General features: G+C 36.9%; 1 protein-coding gene across 1 annotated transcript in view; it reads right to left on the reverse strand.

The window, feature by feature from the left end:
* Positions 1–4,467: 4,467 nt before the first annotated feature.
* The window catches only part of si:dkeyp-72a4.1 (serum response factor-binding protein 1), a 73,021-nt gene continuing 56,555 nt past the window's right edge, over positions 4,468–20,933 (reverse strand). Inside the window, exon 4 of the mRNA XM_007572908.2 lies at positions 4,468–4,596. Coding sequence (XP_007572970.1) covers positions 4,483–4,596 — 114 coding nt within the window. The 3' untranslated portion in view covers positions 4,468–4,482. The remainder of the gene's footprint in view (positions 4,597–20,933) is intronic.

A 20,933-nucleotide genomic window follows, 5' to 3' on the forward strand; every position in this document is an offset into this window, starting at 1 on the left:
TATCTCCAGCAGCTTTTCTGAATGTCTGTTTCTGATCTACTGATTAGGGCGATATCATGTCCTTCAACTGCGGGAAATACTTAAGCTGCCCATCCTTTCAGAGGAGATGATTGGTCTTAGCCTTTCAGAAATATAGTGAACCGAGTAGAAATACAGCAAGGATATACACAGTAAGTACTACCACCTCTCAATTTGACTACATTTACTTTGAATCTTATATAGAAATGAAAATGATTTGCTGTGTTCAACCTCATTTTTATGTTTCTTATCTATGGAAAAGCCTTAATTATACCTCCAGGGTTCAGTGTGAGAAGCAGGGTAGACTCCTGCCTGGTCGCCTGTCCAGACCCCTAGGATGAAATCTGGAAAGAGCACAGCTGTTTTCAAAGCTTTTACAAGATGCCTCAGCCTCTGACATTTTGGTAACCTGGGAACCAGACAAACCAAGCAGCTAATCATAGGTTTATTTGCCGTCAATGAATGAGTCTGCACAGATCTGAAGAAAAAACAACACATTTCCACCTGAACATGCCCATCCTAATCGCAGTAGTTTCTCTGATAATCAGTTTGAGAAGAGTAAGAAAAAGCCATAAATGCTTCCTTAGACAAATGAAAATAAAAAGGAAAATTTGCTCTGTGCCACATTATGATGACAATCTGTGGAATCAAGAAGATCTCCCCAGGAAGACTAGTTTTTATAGGTAAAATATATATCTGATCTCATTTAACTTTTATCCATTTGTTTCACGTTATCTCAGAGATGAGCTTCAGAAACCCCCCAAAAGCTTTATAATTAGATCATGCATAATAATGTTTTTAAATGAGTAATAAATCACAATATACCCACAAAAACGCTCTGGATTCAAATAGACAGAGAGATCCTGATCAGAAAATACTTTTTACTGCCATTTGTTTTCCTCCAATATTTTGGAATATTACTAGATGAATCAGAATAAATGAGAACTTATTGTGTCGACAACAGACCAACAGTTTCAAACAAACCCAGTTTAAAAGTGACAGCAGTTTATCCCTTTAGAATCAGTTATGTCTTAGTGAGACACAGGTCAGAATAAAGTGTCTTAAAAACAGTTATGTTCTAGATTTTAAAAAAGTTACAAGTTAAAGAGAAATTTTTAAAGACTTTCAAAAAGTTTTTAGATCTAAGAAGATCGCAAGAATGCGTTCCCTTGTCTCCTTAGAGGGAAATTTAGACCAAAGTTAACGGAGAATCGGCTATATGCAGAAAAGGCAAGTTTATTTTTATAGTAAATACATACAGTATGTAGTCGTAAAGCTTTCACCCGAGACAAAGAAATAAAGCTAGATCAAAATTTAATGCAAGAAGTTTCCAGTTCTATAAAAATCAGTTTCATATTCTTGCCATTCTTACCCTTTTGAACAATAATATTACATTATTGCAATGAATATATTCATATAATAGAAACGCCTTCCTTTTCTTGCAATTTATGCTAATATTATACAATATTTGCATTGCTGTGTGCTTCTGCATGAAGATATTTGCACAAGTTTAAAAATATCTTGAAACAAAATTTCATGTCTCTCATCTAGATGTGCTGTTGGAAAGTTAACTGCTTTATTGCCACAATGTTTGTTTTCTTACTCTGACTTTTCATAGTTGGTAATAGCAAAATGCCAAGTAAAATTATGATTAAAACATCACAGCTTCAAATCAGTTTGATTATATATACATATATATCCAATTTACTTTAGAAAGTCTCAAATATTTAATAGGGTGTCCTAATTTTCCTACAACTGTGTGTGTTTTCAAAGCAGCTGTGCATGTGGGTGATCTAAACTGGCTTTGCTATGTCAGCGTGTGTCAAAATGCAGCGGGACCGTGTCAACAAATGTGTCAGCGTGTGGCTGCTCTGTGGCCAGACAGCCAATCATACAACAACTAAGGGAAATATTTATCCTGTTGAATCAGCACTCCCGGGCCGCAAAGAGGCGGCAGCGCCGGCGGAGCCACAGAAAGAGGACGTCACAGGGGAGAGACACAAAATAGCTGAGAGAGACAAAGAGGTGCTGGGTGAAAGAAGTGGGAGGACCTGAGAAAGACATCTGTGGACAGCAGAGACAGGAACAACAAACAGAGAGGGCTGACGAAGAAGGGTCCGTTTCAAAAGGCTTCAGAAAGTGAAAAACCACAGGGAGAATGATAAAACCTGACCTAAAGGAACTCACATCCACCAACAACAGACGCAGCCATAACACGGTTTGATAACCAGAGACAGAAAAGAAAAAGCTCACCAAAATTTACACAATAAAAAAGTGAGAATCTAAAGAAAAGCAGCGCTTTGAGCTCCAAGCTGAATCCAGCTTTTATCTTTGGTCAGGTTTGGAGTGCTGCTGTGAGTGCTGCTAAATACAGAAAGAGAAAAGGCTCAAAAGATACAAAAAGCACCATTTTGTTGCTATGCAACCAACCTATTATAAGCAGCCAAACCTAACAGAATAGAAGCAATAATGGTTTAAAAATATAAAATTAGCCAAATGACCATCCAAAATATTCCATCAAAATAATGAGAACATTATATTTAAAAAGAAACCATGTTTTCTGACCCATGTTCTTATTGATCCATCAGTTCTCTCAGCTCTGTGAACAGAATATGTGAGTTGTGTTGTGTTCCTGCCCCGCAGCCGTCAGTTGTTCTTTCCAATAAAGAAAAGTTTTGTAGCTATAGAACTTGTTTCAGAGTCCTGTGGCAAAAACTTTTGCATTTGTGTTTTTGGTGAATAAAGATAAATGTCCCCCCTTCGCCTTTTTACTTTTATTAATTTCTCCAACTTTTCTTCCGAAGCAGGATCTTTGGGCAAAGTAATATGTCCATTCAATGTTTTGCTGCCAGTATGTTTTTTGTAGCTAAAAAAAAATCCAGTTTATGTTTACAACAATAAGCAATTGCACTGTTTGAAATGACATTAAAGTTAGCTTTGAAGTATAATTTAAATGTTAATTGTCAATTGTTTGCATTAAAACTCTCAAGGATTGTTAGTTTGTGAAATATTCTCTCTCATGAGCCTCTGAAAAGGATTCCTGAGGCAGGAGTAAGTTTTTGTAAGTTTACTGTACAAGGTCTAAAAAGATGGTTCAGCTTAAATCAAACACCAAAGGGAGTTTTTTTTTCTCAAACAGAAGGATGCTGAGTAACCTCAAGCACTTCATGCATACTTGAGTGTTTTAATCTTTTTTAAAATGTTTCCATGAAGCACCTCTGCGTAATGTTTACCCTGGGGTTAGTGTTGCACCCAACAATGAAAGCCAAATGGTTGCTTTGGATCACATCATTCTGAATTAATCAAATAATTATCTCTAAACTAACAAACTACTCAAAAGAATCAAAATTAGACATTGCAAAAAGAAGAAAAAGATCTAATATGACCCAGTCGGGCTGGTGACTGCTGCGCGATGTGTTTATGTCAGAAACATCAACTTTGTGAAGCATGGACATGGTAAGATCCCTTGGAAATTTCACATCCAGAACACGTTTCCTTGCTCACTGTCTGAGGAGATTTTATCGGAAGCGATGGGAAATAAAACCCTCAGTCCCACTCCCATGAAAAACACGCCATGTGCATTCTGAGGAAGTCAACACAAATGGATACAATGTTAAGTAACTGTTTGTTCCTTCTCTCTGCTGCAAGGGCTAATGCAGACAGAAAAAAAAGAAGACTAAATTTTAGCAAATTTTTTTTAGATTATTCTATGAAATTTTCTAGAAAAAAAGAGAACATTTCTGAGTTTGAAAAGTCAAAATTTGATAGAAAAAATACTGAAATTCTGAGATTAATCTCTAAACCTTTCAAGAAAAATTTTGAAATTTCTGGGCTTCAAACGTTGAAACATTCTGACTTTACAAACTCTGAAATTCCTTTTTTTTAAAAAGAAATTTTCCACTTTTCAAACTCACAAATTTCCATGTTTTTTTTTTTAGAAAGTTTCTGACAATCTCATAATTTCTCAATTATTTTCCCCTTTTTTTATTAATATGTAAAGGTTTTATTGGCCCTAGTGGACTTTATTTGAGAGCGGTCAGACAGGAAGGTGGGTAATGAGAGAGGGGGAGGCCACGGGGCAAAGGTCATTAGGTTGGGAGTCAAACCTGTGACGGCCGCATTGAGAAAGAAGGCCTCCATACATGGGTTGCGCTTTACCTCTGAACCATCACAGCACCCACAACTTCTGAGCTATTTCTAACTAATTTTTGACTTTTCAAGCTAAGTAATTTTCTTATTTTTGTGGGAAATTTCTGATATTGTTTGTTGAATATTTACTCTTTTTTCCTATCTATAATGGACCTAACACATCGTTGTCGCTTTCCCTCAAACACAGAAGAACAGGAAATGTTTTAAAGACCTCAACATTTACTTCAAACTGCTAAAACCTCTGGATATGATTTCTTGCTTTACTTCAAGAAATAATGCTGTTTTGTTCGGCTGGAGCATCGTTGGAGGAAAAGATTACTTACCCATCTCGGGGTGATGCCTTCCCTCAACAGGAACGCTGACTGTCCGACGCAGTAGCTTGGTCCTGTGGGACTCTGAGCGCCTCTCTCGCATCAGCAAAGGGTGTACCTGCAGGCCCAAAACACAAAGTCAATATAGAAAAAGTTCTATAAATGCTGCGTCCTCATTTCTGAGCACACTAATAAAGCACAGCTACAAAAGCTTTCCCCTTTCTGCTTTGGAAAACTGCAGCGCTCGCTCTGTCCTTAATTGACTGACATTACGCATTCACGTCAATATTATGATATACTAATGAATGATCGATGCAAACTAAGTGCCTTTGAGGTTGGGAAAACCATAAATGAGACGTTCGACACTGGAGAGTTACAGCAGCATCATTAAATCCGCAGAAAGCAAAGAAAATAAAAATAGATCAAATAAATCACAGAGGCTGCCACATTTGGCCCCACAGTCCCCGAATTCATAAAAGTGAGACTTGTGGGAAAAGAAATGGAAGAATGTGAAGGTCTAATCAGAAACACTGGAACCTTATGAAACTTCTGAGTTACATCCAGAAAATATGGCATGTTCTGGAAAATAAAGATCTATAAATCTTCAGTGAACACCAGCACTTTCCATCAGATATCCCATCGGTATTTCTAATGGGATATTAACAATTTCACACATAACTAGCAAACATCTTTATTTTCTCTCTTATCAAATATAGTTTTTCTGATCTTATTTAATAATCATTTTATTCCTGACATGATCATTGAGTATATTTTTGTAAATAACTGTAGTATGATAAAAATATGTTTACATTATAAATATGAATCCTGAAAACAATTGAATAAACTCTCAGTAGTCTCCATAAATAACTTATGATGATCAAACTATGACTTCTCATTGTAAATATGACAAAACTGTAGCTGAAGAAGAAGTGGCTCACACACAAAATCAAGGATTTTCAAAAACAAGAATTGCAAAAGTTTGAATTTATTGTGGACTTTCTCTTCATTGTGTGGACCAACAAAAAGTCAAACATGGAACTTTTTCCCAATCAACAGCCGGTTTAATGCTACAAATTCTGGCAAGATCGACAAAATCCACACAGATTTCTACATTTTAAAAGTTGTTTTTTTATTTTTACACAAATCAGCATCTTTTACGTTGCCTTGAAAACACAAGAACAGTCCTGAGGCTTTATTTTCTGTGTTTCACAAATGATTACATTTTCTGATTTATGTTGATCTAATATGGCTTCTTATGAGCAACCACAGATTTTTCAAATCTTATTCTTCATAAAGTATAATTTGTGAACTTTCATATACTTGCAGTTCATATTTTTTAAAAGAAAATAGCTGTTTCAGTGCTTTGCTTTGCATCTGCACCACCTTTGATGATGATCTGTTTAACCCCAGGCCCAGTTTAAAACCCTGAATAATAAATTAAAAGCAAATTCTACTTTCCCAGATATTTCAAGACCCAGATATTGTAAGAACCCTGTTCATAGATACCCAAGCCTTTATGCATAATTTTGAATAAATTCAAGTTTAAGAATTCAGTTTATGCTTTAAAAAAACATTGCACACCTATGCTGGGCAATTACTCCACCATAAAACAGAAAAGTCAGAATTAAAGTAGTATTCTTGATGAAACCTCCTGACTACAAATAGGAAATCCAGCCTGAGTCCTTATGAATAAAAACCATGTTCAGTCTTCAATTTTTCAAAGTGCAGCCACTGTCCTCTACTTAGTGGCATAAAATCAATCGAGGAAACAGCAGCAGCCTTGTTTGTGTTCTGATGCGGTGTGTGTATGTAACATGAAAGCATTGGTGTCAGAGGGCGGTGCTGGCTGCAGAGTGCAGTGCAGGGTAGTGCAGCTTGGGGGTCTTTGGTGAGAATCCAGCAGCAGTGAAGGACGCTGGCAGGTCACGCTGAGCCATTTGTCCCTCAAGACAGAAGAAGGCCATTTATTTTCAAAGCAGTTCTGTTAAGATAAAAGGAGAACAACCCCTCTGTATGTGTGTCCATGCTTCAAAACATATGAATTTCATGCAGACAAGCCCTGAATTGACCTTACAACCGCAGACAGGGAAGAGCAGATAGTCTGTGCTGTGGCTCCAGAGTTAGAGTAGCTTTATAGGAGATGCTTCTCATCACTGCAAGAGCATTCTGTGACTTTTTTGGTTCAGCTTAATCTGGTACAAGGACCATAAATCAACAATGCATGCATTCTTGAAAATAACATTATACATGTTACGATGGTATTACAGAACAATATCCTTGATGAAAAATATATGAAGATGCATCCATTGTTTATGAGCCCAAATACACAGAGCTTGAACAGATTTGTGTTGGAGCTTTTTGCAAGATAAGAAGGTTTGTCAAAGTTTTGGCATTGAGAGCTAGTTTGATGTTTATTTCCTCCTTATGAGGCCATGCAGCGAACGATATTTCAGTAAATGATGACAGTAGCATTATAATACTAGCATCCTAATTTTTATAATTTAATTTTTCATAAATTTTAACATGACCAATCACTTTTCACATTTGTCCCCTGAAACTGCAGCTCAGTGATTCATCCATTTTAGAATGCTTTCAGTGTTAAATCTCCTTGCCCTTTTCCTCCGGAAGCTGCTAAGCATTCTGGTAACGTGCAAAAGTTCCTTTTCATCTTCAAGCGAACCTTAAAGAAAATATTTAGCAGAGAAAATTCAATCGAAACTGTACGAAACGGGTCTTTTCAATCTGCAAAAATCCACCACCTTTTTGCACTTCTGATAATCTAACCCAGCTTTTTAGCCCACTACAGGAACAATGTTTTTTCACAGTTCTTTCAATTGCTTGCCAGCAGTGGACCCCACCTCAATGCCCTGCATGTTGGAGATTTTTCTCTGCTTTAGCTCACTAGCTGCATTTCCATTGGACATATAAAACGATTTGGTGCTAAGTTTAAGTGTAAGTTTGGTGCAAATTTAAGTTTTTCTTAAATTTGGTTTATTTCGCAAAACTGCGAAAGAAACACTTTTTCTGCATCACGAGTCACATGATCAACAACCTGGTATTGCCACTGATGTAAATATAACTGAAATACTTTAGTTATATATCAGAATATTGGGGATGTACATGTCACTCAAGATTTTGAAAAAATAAGTTCTTGAATGAAATGAGTAAAAAAAAAAAAACTTTTGTATTGTGAGAATTTGCTACTGCAATAAAAATACATATGGGTTTTTATTTTAGAGCATTTTAAACATCTTTCCAGCATGTGCAAAACATTGTGAACCGTGCCATAAATTATTCCGTTTGATGACCATCCAACCCCTGCAGCCTCCAAAACTGGACTTTATTCTGCTAAATCTGCAAATGACTTTCAGAAAAAACATCTGACGAGAAATAGGCCGAGATTAAAAAGATTTTAATAAATTAGAACTAATCGACCAATAATTAAGTTTTGTGTATGTTTTTTTGAATAATTTCCTTTAATTTTCTATCCAACCCCCACTGTCAGTCAACCTTTTTCCTATCTGAAATGCTGTATACTTTTATAGAGCTTAAAATGTTAGAAAATATTTTCTTTTAGGTCTGAATTATTCAGATTAGTTTGCTTCACTGATGTTCTTAGATTTTTCAAGGTGAGGTGGTTTAGTTTGAACCTTTTATAACAAACCTTTTATTTAGTGCATTAAAAGAAATGTGACATGACGATTTAGGCTTACAACAAAAAATAACAGTTTTAATATAGATACATTCACAATCTAATTCAGACATCTCTGTGGGTTTCAAGCTCTTAGTTTAGCGAAACTGGATAGATGTAAGTGAATAACTCAGTATTTCAAGAATTGTTAGAATACCTAGAAATTTCCTGTTGCTTTTCAATTATTTTCATTTTCATTTGAATCTATATTTTAAAAATTTAGGGGTTTTTTTAATTCCAGCTTGTATTTTCTCTTATTGTCCCTTAGTTGCTTAAGGTGTGCAACAAGGACATTTAATTTGTATTTCTTTGTGATCAAACGATTGAAAGCATTTGCATCAAAATAAACTGACCTGATCACACTTCAACCCCCCTGAAAAAACAAATCTTCACGGCCATCTGCCTCAGTTGTGATGAAGTTTGCACAGCTTTTATTTAGTGCTCCTCTGCAGCCAAGCGCTGTGCTAACGTGACTGAATCAGCTTTGTGCCAGTGAGCACCAGTAAAGCTGAATTAACCTCACACACTGCCAGCTCCACATTGATCAGAAGTGCAAATAAAGCCACCGCAGCTCGATTACAATCCTGCTTCTTTACAGAGTTTTTATATATGTGGGTATATTATATGAGTGGTTTCGTGATTAAATCACAGAAAGCAGCTGAGTTTGAGGAAACACAAAGGAGGGGAATCAGGAGGACAGAGGTGTAGGGAACTTGAACAGTACGGCAGGTAATCACACTGAATGGTTCTGTGCTTACTGAAGGGATAGCTGTGGTTTTCAGCAAGGTTAAAGTGGCAGTTCTCTCTGTCCAGGTTTTCAGCTGTTGCCATGGAATCCAGGAGACAAATGATCTGCACTCACTTTTATCTACAGGAAGAGTTATGAGATGGTTACAAAATGTGTGTTTGGTGAAACAGGACAAGCTGCAGGATTGCATCTTAGAAATACAAGTCAACACCTTCAGCTGACAGTCACTTAGCAGCAAAAACAAGAGGGAATAAACATACAGAACTGTGCAAAAATCTTCAGTCATTCTCTCAAAGAGCCAGATTATCTTATAGAGTTTCATCTGGTCTTCATCTAAAGCTCTGCTGAAAATTTGTACTGTGTTAAGCCTTTAATGACAGCGTTTTCCTATGGGATACAGCTAAATGGTTTGTTTCTGGCACTTCTGGAGTGCAAAACCACCTTGAAATAAACTAATTTATCATTTTTTTCTGAATTTTGGATATAATGAGGCAGTTTTTACTTAATGTATTCCAACTTAGTGCAAACTACTCTGGCAGCGTCAAGCAAGGTCATATTAGCAACTGAACAGCTGTTGCAACTTGGTTAAACCTTGGACCAACTTAAGAAATCTTGTGAAATGAAAAATAAATCATGTGAAATGCATTTTAAGCAAAATGTGGCACCAGAAAACAGAAAATAGGCTGTCATCGGATCTCTCAGCGGGATAGGTAGCTAAACCATATGGCAAGGTCAACAAACGACTCTACAGACACAAATTAACATTTTTCTATAAACGTCTCAGTTCCCAGACCTGAATCCAGTCTATAGGCTGCAGGGTGACTGAAGAATTTGGATTCTGGACAATCAAAAGCAAGAATACCAAGATTTTATTCCCTGTATGTTAGAACCTTTTGCAATTTGTCCGATTGCATTCTATAAGTGCAAACAGGATTGTATAAACTATTATTAGCCAATAACTTTGGCACCAGTAAAAATAAAGAAAATACAAAATTGTTCAAAATGCAATAATGCAAATACAAGAATAAATATATTTTTTAAATAAATTTTGCAGATCTTTACCAGGGGTGTCGATATGCATGAAATGTCCTTCATATGAATGAAAGCAACTTTACTGGGAAGTCAATCACAATAAAATGCAGACTAAGTGAAAATAGAAACTGTAAGAAAACTAAACAAAAAAAAAAAATCAGAACAAAAGATGAAGCAATTAATATGCCACTCAAACCATTAAGCCACCTAACATTTGAGAGCTCAAAGAATAGTTTATGTCCTGAAAATTGTTCAGATTATTGCTTTGACTTTAATGACAAACTCTGAAAAGGGAGTAGTTTCACTTTTATTAAACAAAATGCCTGCATTCCTCTTGGAACACTTGGCTGGAAAAGGGTGAAAAGCCAAAGATTGGAAACTACTGATCAGCTAAGACCATTTTTCTAGATTCCTCCAAACAAAACATAAGGGAATTAGGTGTGATAAATTTTTTTGCACTGTGCTAAGTATGTCTTAAAATATTAACAGCATATCTTCACAGACAACTTTCAATACAGCCCCACTCAAAGGAGTTATGAATATGATCATTCTGTTCATTCTCTCTGCTTCTGCTGGGTTACACAATTCATCACTGACAACTTGAATCACAGAAACACCCAGAATAATATTCTAAGGTTCCCTGTCACTTCAGCATCCCACCAAGACATCCAGCTGAGGGAAAACATCTGGGGGCTGTTTTTTTTCTCTGCATGTGGCAGGATTTAATTGGTCAGATGTTGCAAACTCTGCACCTGGATAAGAGACACAACTCCAGCTCTGGGCCTGCCTTGACAGGTACAGGAAACTGGAAGGAATACAACCACCAGCTCTTAACCACTTCAGCTGGTGCACTAACATCTTACATGCATATTTAAATGTGCTTTTGGAGTCAGAGTTCGATTTGCTCAAATAAGGTTTGCGCTCTGCGTGGTACCGCTCAGAAGCTGTGGTGTCCATTAGATCTTATTTGGCGAAACAAACCATACGCTATGTATTTATATTCCTAGAACTTTTCACATTTGCTACGTTACAACCAGAAACTTAAATGTAGTTTATTCCCGTTTTGTGCAACAGATCAACACAAAGCACTGTGTGGTACTAAGTGAAAGGAAAATGTGTGATTTAAAAAATATAATAAATAAAAATCTAAATAGTGTGCCAAACCAACTGCCTTTATAAATCATCTAATTGTCGAACAAAGCTCTGTTGGCTTCATCAGAGTGTGACCTCCAGTTTTCACAGAGCCTCTTTGCTTAAGCTGCTGCCTCCATGACCCAATCCTGGGTTAAGCAGAAGATCATGGATGGATGAATGGAGTCTACCAGTTTGTGATTAAATCTCATAAATCCATCTGTTTGATGCAACCCTCAATGCATTAAAACCATTAAGGAACACAGATCAGGAAGGTCATAAAGAAAATTGTTCAGTTTAATTATGCTATGACAAACTATCCCAAGCTTTAAACTCTGACTAAGCTTTGAACAGTCAATATCTTTAAAAACGAAAGAGTATGAAACAACTGCAAATCAAGCAAGACACGGCTGTACAATCTAAATGACACAAAATGTCTTGACAGAAATGCAGCTAAGTGTCCAATTGAAAATTTTGAAAATTGCATACATTTTCATCTAAAGACCATACATGACCTATTTACACAAATTTCTATCACTTTACAAATATCTGTAACATAAAATCCCAATAGAATGATAATATTTTATTATGATGTCATGATAAAATTTCCAAAAGAGTTGGAATATGAGACATTGAATTGCCTGTCCAAAAAGTAAATCGATAGGTAATCATCACTGTGATTTACCAAAATAAATAGTTAAGAGAATATCATTGGATGATCAGATATTTAACCCAAACTGATGGAATGAGTAGCTTCTCAGTTCTTAAACAACTATGTCAGAAAACACTGAACGGTCTGTTCCAGCAGGGTCAAACAACTAGCATAAATCAAGAAAAGGAACATCTGAGGAGATTCCTGAATCTACTAAAACTGCATTAAGAACTTTGAAATGCCTTATTAGACAATAAGGTACAATTATCTTTGCAAATAGAGGAATGGTGGGACTGAAAAAGGGAGGCACAGACGAGTCATTTAGGTAAAGTAAGGAGGGTGTAGTTGTTCAGTTTGGCAGGTTGAGGTTGAGCGATCCTCCTGGCTGGCTCGCCCATATGTCTTGATTGCTACTTCTGGCCCAGCTGTAGGGAGCGAGGGAATATGGTGAGACCGAATATGAAGTGGCTGGGATGTGTATGTAGATGAATATCTTCAGTGTGTGTGTTCACCAAGAAAGGGCAAGAAAGTTTATGTGAGAAATAAAGACAGTCAGGGGAGCCAGTGTGTAAGAGTGTGCAATTTGGGAAAACTGTGCAATCCATTATTCCTTAACAGGGCAGTAATCAAACACAGAGACCTAAACACAAAGCAGATGAGTACAGACACAGGCTGAGAAGAACAAAAAGTTGTGTTTCTGCACAAAAATAACTTTGTCTTTGCATTAAGTTGTGTCCTACCTCAATGTTTGCTCTCCAGGCTGTTATTAGGATTCTTTATGGCCCCTTGCTGGCTGATTAAGACAATTTCAGAATGTTAAAAGCCAAGCAGAACTTAAAGGGTGGTTACAGGGTCTTGGAAATGCATATTAAAAACATGCGCAGTTCCATATTTTACATGATTGAGTGCTTTGACGGCTTTGACCATGCACAGAAACCCCCATTTGAAGGTCATGATGTCTTCATATTTAAGGGGGAGAAGGTTTGGCATCAGTGTCAACATGTCTTTTCTATGTATCTGGCAAGCAAGAGAAGCTGGACAGAAAGACCCAATATTTATAAGCGACAAGGTCAGCAAAACTTCCCAGTGTATCCATGATATCAGTGAAGAAAGCACTGTGGTGGGATAGCAGAAAATTATACCACTCTTATACTACAGTGTTAAATGTTCTTTCAAAACACCAAAGAAACCTGATAAAAAAAGCACTTGTAATATAATTTAACAATGTGACTTATAAAGAGAGATTAAATCAAACCTTTTTAAACAAAAGGATCACAAAAAAACAGCAGATATTGCAACGCTTAAGCTTGTAAATGTTATGAGTGCATCAGAATGGCCTAGGCTGCCGAAAGCCCTACACTTTGAACAGAGAGAGCCCTGGCCAACTGTGATTTTTCCTAATAAAAGTGATAAATGGTAGAGGGTTGCTTTTAAGGTCATAGAGATCCAGTACTTGTTTTAGGGAAGCTGGCAGGAGACAAATTAAACCCAGGTTTCCTTTATTTTCTTGTTGCCCTGGAGGTAAAAGAAAACTGTACACTCATTGTATGGAAAGAAGTTAATCAAAACCCTCAGATAAAAGTCATTTAAACTCTTCGTATGTACAGGATGACCTTTATAAAAATTGTTTTGTTTTTCATGTGACTGGCAATTTTCATTTAAATGGCATGTAATAGCTGCTCAAATACCAAGACTTTCTGGTTAACACGAGTCCAAAGGTTCAGGTCAGCAATTTAACTAAAAGAATCAACCTTTTTTCCTGTTCTTCTCTTCAAGTTGGTGCCCACCTCCATTTTATCACATAATTAATCCCTCAAACTCCCACACAGCAGCCACCTGATTGTGTTCTCCATGGTTCATGAGCAAACATAACAACTACTTCCATTCCTCAGAGCCACTGGGTGATGTGACTTATTCACAAATTGGCTTTTATGTTTTAATCTAGAGTACATGTTCCAATTAAAATAAAAGACAGTGATATTTTATTTACAATTATCTGCAAGAATATTGAACAACCTTCATTTCTTTATAAAGTTACTTTAAGGACTCAAATGTGCTCAGACTTTCCAGTTCCTTGGCTTATTTTCTGCCCAACTACTGACTACTACTTCTTGCACCTGATTAAGGCATCATATGGTGCAGTGTCAACTTTACGAATCTGTGAGGTTGTGGACAAAAAAAGAATTGTTCACTCTGAAAACTAATCAGTCTCTAGCAGATTAATATTAACCGAATTTTGTAACCTCAATAATGAGTAAATAAATCTAGCAAAGACCTAAGAAAACCCTTAGAGATGATATTTTACTGTATGCCAGATTTTCAGCTAATATCTCTTTGGGGATCACCTTGATGATACTAAAATCCAATTTTCTCAGTTAAAATGTGTTATTTTTTTTTCACAAATTCAGCTAAAGAAATTAGAACAAACTGACAGGCTGCTGCCCTGTCCGTCCTACGCTGCTGTGATCTGCTCTATGTCTGCAGACTCTTTGGCCGCCTCCCACGCTTGCCTTCTTTTTTCTGACTACCTACACACGTTCAAATTCAGACAACCTTTGCCTCCCCTTCTGTGCATAAATACAGTTGAAACCAGAAATGTACATGTATTGTATAAAAAGACACGTAAGCTTTTTTTTCTCATTTGGCAAAATTCAATCAGACTGAGCACATTTGACAACAGTATTCTGAAAGCACTGTTCTGACTGTAGACTCTCTGAAAACAATCTGATAAGTATACAATTCAGTACCACATGTGGAAGTGACTCAAATCAGATATTTTGAGGCATAAAACGATCGGAATTGGGCCGTTCTGAAAAAGTTGTACATGGGTCAAAAAATTTGATTTGGTCATGTGACCATATCCTTAGAGGTGTCACCTTGACAGTTATCCAGAGGTATGTTTGAAAAACCCCATCACAATAATCAATTAAGCAATTAATGGCATGGTAAACTAAAATGAGCTCAATAATTTCGTTTCTGGTGGTTAATGTTTTTAAAAGGCAATTTTATTTAAAGAGACTCCATTATCCATTTTATTTATGGTTTCAGCTGTGTGTGGTTTTTATTTACATTTTATTTATTATTTTGGGTTGTTGTGTTTTATTTTGAATATTTAAAATATCTCCCAGTTGCAGTGTGGAGTGTTCTGTACAAAACTGAAGTTTATCAGTCAGCAAGTTGACATTAATATGCCAATATTAATATATTATTTGAAAATGTTCTTAAAACAACAATATTAGGGTTAATTGCAATACTTTCTGGGACAATTTATTATCCAGTATAATTAATCGTGACAGACCTAGGTCTGAATTAAACCCAGATGTTGTTAATGAACCAATCAGAAACTTACAAAGTCATGACATCATCAAAAAAAGGTGCAAAGGCATAGCAGTAATGCAGATTCATTGAATGTAAGACTTGAACATTATCTATCTATCTATCTATCTATCTATCTATCTATCTATCTATCTATCCATCCTAATCCAGGCCACGGATTAGAAATGCATTCTAAAGTAAAGTTCTTTCTGTTACATGTCTTGGTGGTTAATTGATTTTCACCATTTCTTTGAAAAAGTCTAAAGAGAAGAAGGCTTATTTCCCCCCGGCCCATCAGTTTTTCTTGCATAACTCATTTGGATGAGAGAAGCCCTGACACATGACCTGGGGACAGCGCACTGGTGCGTGGCAATGGTACATGAAACTCTGTCACCTCAGATTAATGTGAGAGGGAGAGAGAGAAGGGGGCAGAGGAAGAGAGGGTGGCAGAAAGTGGTCACTGTCAGCCCTCTCACTCCCCCTACAGGACAAACAAATAAAGAGCAGTCAGTGAGCCGCAGCAGGACGGACACACAGGTCAGAAAATTTAAACAAACTTTCCAGACTTCCTCAAAATTTTATTTCATTAAGGAATAATTCCTTACCTAAGCAGACCTTATTTTTACACATCAACTTCCATAACAAGATTTCAAACCTTCTTTCTGCTTTATTTTATGTTATTTTACTGCCATTCTAGAAAAAAACAGCAAACACTATACTGCACGTCATGTTAGTTGACCATTTTCCAGGACTAACTTTGCCTCTGGACAGCATAAAAATAATTTGACGGAAAGATAAGTAAAGTGTTGACTATGTTTATTAATTTTAAAACTTCTGATAAAATATAGAACAAAGATACAAAATACACATCTGGATTTTTGGCACATGCAGAAACAATAGATCCACCCAACTTAAAGAGCTAGTAGCATAAATTTAGCTGAAGACTTTACTTGGGTGGCATTAGTTCTCTGTCAGGGTTTGCATATTAGTAGTTGTGCAAAATTTCGACACAATCTATTTTTTTAATCTTTCGCACATTGTACATTGTTAAATATATTCACACATTTTAGTTGTAACACTGAATCCAAGTTTTAAACTTATTTAAAGCTAATCCTTAAAAGTGATGAGGGTTTGAACCAGCAACCCACTGGGTGCAGAACAAACTTCTACCTCCTGAGCCAGGCAGAAACATGTAAAACTCTGCAACCTTTCTGCTTCTGCATGATGTAACAGGAAAGCATTCACCTGGTGCTGCTAATCAAAGTCAGCTCATTAATTGATGATGATCATTACTCTGTAAAACCTCTATTGAAGAGGTTTCTACATAAAGGTTTGTGTTAACTCAATGGTGAGGTTGGCAGACATCATCATTGACCTTGGAGAAGCAACTGCTGCTGTCTATCAATCAGAGAAAGGTCATAAAGTTCATTTCCAAACCAGTCTATTTTTCACTTGTAAAAATGTTTTACAAGTGCAGCATGTTCAGGAAAGGTGCCAATCTTCCCAGAAGTGGACACCCTAGAAAATTCACTCCAAGGTCAGAGCGCAAAAATGCTCAGAGACATCAGAGAAAACCGAAGAGCTTCAACTCCACTTTTCAGGCCTCAGTTAGCAGGTTAGAAATTAAAGTTCATGAAAATAACAGAAAAAGTTGCTGGGATGCACAGAACGGTTTGGGTTTCTTTTGCAGCTAAAGTCCATAAACTCCCATGAACACCAAAGTATTTCATGCTCAAATGTGAGACTGTTTATCCAACAGACAAAGGTTGGCCCAATCTGGTTTAAAAACTGGACAACAACCAAAGTTAGTCAAAGTCCAGACCTGAAGATGTAACAGTTTGTTTTGAGATCATGTTTACAATATTTAAACCATGTTTTTTTTTTTTTTTTGTTATCATCATTGCACAACATATTATTATTTCTAAGTAATGAGATTTGATTACAGGAAGAGAAACCCAGATTTTCAGCATCTTTATACTCTTGTCAAGTAGAACTACAGCATTTTTCTTCCACAAAACACACCTGAAAATCGTTCAACCACTCCTGCAAGGACACAGGGGACATTTAAGCTATAGTTACAATTCCAGAATAATAATTTAAGAAAGGAAAAAAAAAAACATGTAAGTTTTAACAGTTGAAAAGATGTACATGTTTAAACCTTAAAATAACATTTTGACCTACATCTTTAAAACTTTCCACATCCACACAACGCATCTCATCTTGGTATCTATTATCTTGGGTTGATGATAATGTGGCAAAGTTCAGTGAAGTGAAAGCTGCAGGACCCAGTAGTCACAGGGGGCACGCTTAACACCAATATCCAGAGTGACATTTCTGAGACACAACAAAGGAGTCTCATCTTCTCCCTGAAGCAACACCTCCACTCTTTAGTTCAGAAATCTTTCCTCCATTTTTCTGATGGCCATCACTCACAGAAAACAATTCAGAAAAAGGGCTGTGAGGTTTCCTGTCAGTCATTCAAGACTGAGGGATGCAGGGAGAATACAACTATGAGCAATGGAGCAGGGGGTAAACATAGAGATGAGACAGAGAGAGGGATGACAGGGAAAAGGGCAAATGCCAGAGAGGCTGATAGGATGGAACGACAGAGATTAGATGGAGAAGGGAGATGAGAAAAATATGTAAGAGTGATAATCCGATATGTGGATTGAGCCCAGAGGTGTAGGAGATACAGGAACCAGCAGGAAGCTCACAGGTGCTGCTGCGCATTGGCGACAAGCATCTGAGCGAATCAGGGAGGTGAAAGGTTCATCTCAAAGATGGGCTGATACTAAACAATGCTGGAGAAAATAGATGTTTGCTGTGGAAATCTACAGAATGATTGCTTTTTTTTCTGTCAGCTAGCTACACTGAATGCAAATAGATTGAAGAGGGAGGAGGAGAGAGACGGGCCGCTCCGCATGAGCTGACTGACAGCCATGAATATTTAAACGCCTCTCGCCGTCGCTGAGGTGACGGATATCAGCACGTCAGTCCTGCCTCCGATCCGTTCGCAGCTGCTGCATTATTGGCACAATTAGATGGGGATGAGGTTCTGATTAATTGAATCGGGCTGTCTGTTGAATCCTCCCGGAGCAGCACAGGTCACTTGTCCTGATCACAGTGAGCTCTCTTCCTCTGAGTGATTACAAGCTGAAATACTAATGGCAGGCGTGCACACACCCACACATGCTCAAACACGCACACTGACCACGTTTAGCCATTAAAAGATTCGATTTAGCATCGACAGCTACAAAATCCAAACATATTTAGGTTGATTATGCAACTAAACTAGCATGCAGGTAAGAAAAAATAAACCCAATCTGTCACCTCACCCTCACAATGAAAACAAGCCCCACTGTGGCTTTATGATGTGTCACATTAAAGCAGATTAAAAACTGCATTAGCATATTCATGGTGTAGAACCATAACGAAGCTGTCAGGCCTGCAGAGGTGACCTATGGATTTATAAGACCCTGCTCTATTTCTGCTGCAGCTCCCAGTGGTTTTATAGTGTGTGAAACTGCAATACCAGCCCCAAAGAAAAGGTACTCACTTTAATGATTTTCTGCAACACCTTTGGCTTTGATTTTCAGTAATAATTGCAGGTGTCCAGAACTTCCCAAAACGGACATGTTACTGCATGTTCTGGCAGCCTCTACTGCTGAAACTGAACCAAATCTTCGCTGGACTGGAACAAAAATCCTTGGAGTTGTTTCCATTACAAATATGCAAAAAAACAAAAAACTGTCAAAAAAACTCAATTTCGCAATTACGGTGTTTTCATTAAATAAGAAATGTATCTCATCAATATGTCTGTTCACGCAATTCATTTAAAAACATGGCGCGCCGTCATACTCCAACCACTTCCTGTCATCTTCTTCATATTTTCCACCAGTAGTAATATCCGGATGTTGATCACTTAACGCAAGTGATGTAAAAATGTGTTTCCATCATAGATTTTGGCAAACACACAAACTTAGATTTCTCCAAAAAACCACCTCATCCAAGAACAAAGATGTTTTATTGAAAAACTATTTTTTTACTGACGTGTTTCCATTAAGCAAATTTATTTTTGTCATTCCAATTTGCACAATTATAAGGAAAATGGAAACAAAGCTACTCACCCTACACACAACTCAGAGTATTCAATTAACCAACCAGTTTTGGTTTTTGGACTGTGGGAGGAAATCAGACAGAACCCACGCAAACTCAACTATCAACTAATGTGGGAAAACATCTAGTGGTTATTTCACTTTGAATTTGCGTTAAATTACAAAATAAATAAATAAATAAAAACTCCAGCATTGAGTATAAACTCAAACCCAGGCCAGAACTGGTGTAAATCAAGGTGAAGGTGATCAAACATCCGGCCAATAGATGAAGCTGGCTGAGGGAAAACAAATCTAACCATACTGGGGATGTTCATTGTTTGCACAATTATTGGCCCCGTTATATTTTCTGGAGTCATTTTATAATTTAACAGTAGCCCATACCAGTTTCACACTGATGAAGTTTTTTCCCCGTTACCAGTCCGGGATTTCTGGTAGCTTCACACTTAATTTTCTTCTTATTTTCCCCTATCACAACGTTTAGTTTGACTCCATTAACAATTTGCAGCAAAATGTGCAAATTGGCCATTTTAAATGTGCATCTCTTGAAAATATCTTGCCATTTTTTACTTTTTAGAGCCTAATAAATCAAATTTGTGGCTAATTTTATAATAAAGAAGCTGCCTTAATGGGTGTTAAACTGGAACTTCTTATCCCTTATTAAACAAATACACAGCTTCTTAAATTCTTACATCCCTTAAGTATTAAGCTTTATAAAGTTTAAAGTTGGGAAATATGCATAAACGTATGATATAGCAAAATAGTTGTGCACACAGTGCATTTATCTATTTGAGTGTGTATGTATAACTTTGAACCTAATTGGATTTGAGGACATCCACAACAATTGTGTTTAAAAATCATACCTGTTCTGTTATAATCATTCCACCTGAATAAAAAAAGGTAAAAATGTCACAGATTGAATAAATCAGTTTTCTTTTAACTGTTTCTGAGACAGAGGCAAAAAGCTGAAGAACAGTACCCTCTCCTGGCCTGAACAGCAAGCAGAGATTTTTATTTACACCAGTGGATGAGAGATCTATGTCTGCAAACACACGAGCTGGAGAGCAAAAATTAATCACGTTAATGAGCACTAACCTGAGAAACAGACGAGAACTCGGAGAATAAACGTAACAAGCTCTCTCCCCTTCTTCAGTAAATAAATCCTTTGCTTGTTCAGCAGCAGCTACCTCTAAAACATTCCCAACCACACATATATCAGATTTAAAGTTCAATTTAATTAGCAAGCTTCTGGTGATCGACTTACAATGAAAAAGAAGTAATTCAAGCTTGAAGCGGTTTCCCCTCTGGAATACTTTACTAACAGAGGAGCAAATACAATAACAGTTAAGTTTCTCTCTTAAGAGAAACCTCTTTGCGTTAATAAGTCCGTTCATCATTTTCTGACTTACAATGTTATTATTATATCCCCAAAACAAAATCAGAGTGCCAGGAAGTCTCTATAACTTTCTAATTTTCAGCAAATCCAGCAAAGTCCCAGCAGCAGAAAAGCTTCACTTTACTTGTTTTCAGAAGCTCAATTTTTACCGTCTCTTCCAACTAGCAGAAAAATTATGGCTAAAGAAGTTAATTAATTTGGCACATGTGAATACTGACCTGCTCCAATATGGAATTTATGTATAATAAGTCATATTACTCATTTAACTGGGAGGAGATTTCCAGCTTTTTATATGACAACCGTGACAGATAAAACACAATGCAGTGGACAAAATAAGCATTTGTCTGCTTGTGTGTGTGTGTGTGTGTGTGTGTGTGT

This window comes from Poecilia formosa, unplaced genomic scaffold, assembly GCF_000485575.1.
Source record: "Poecilia formosa unplaced genomic scaffold, Poecilia_formosa-5.1.2 Scaffold310, whole genome shotgun sequence".
NCBI classification, from domain to species: domain Eukaryota; kingdom Metazoa; phylum Chordata; class Actinopteri; order Cyprinodontiformes; family Poeciliidae; genus Poecilia; species Poecilia formosa.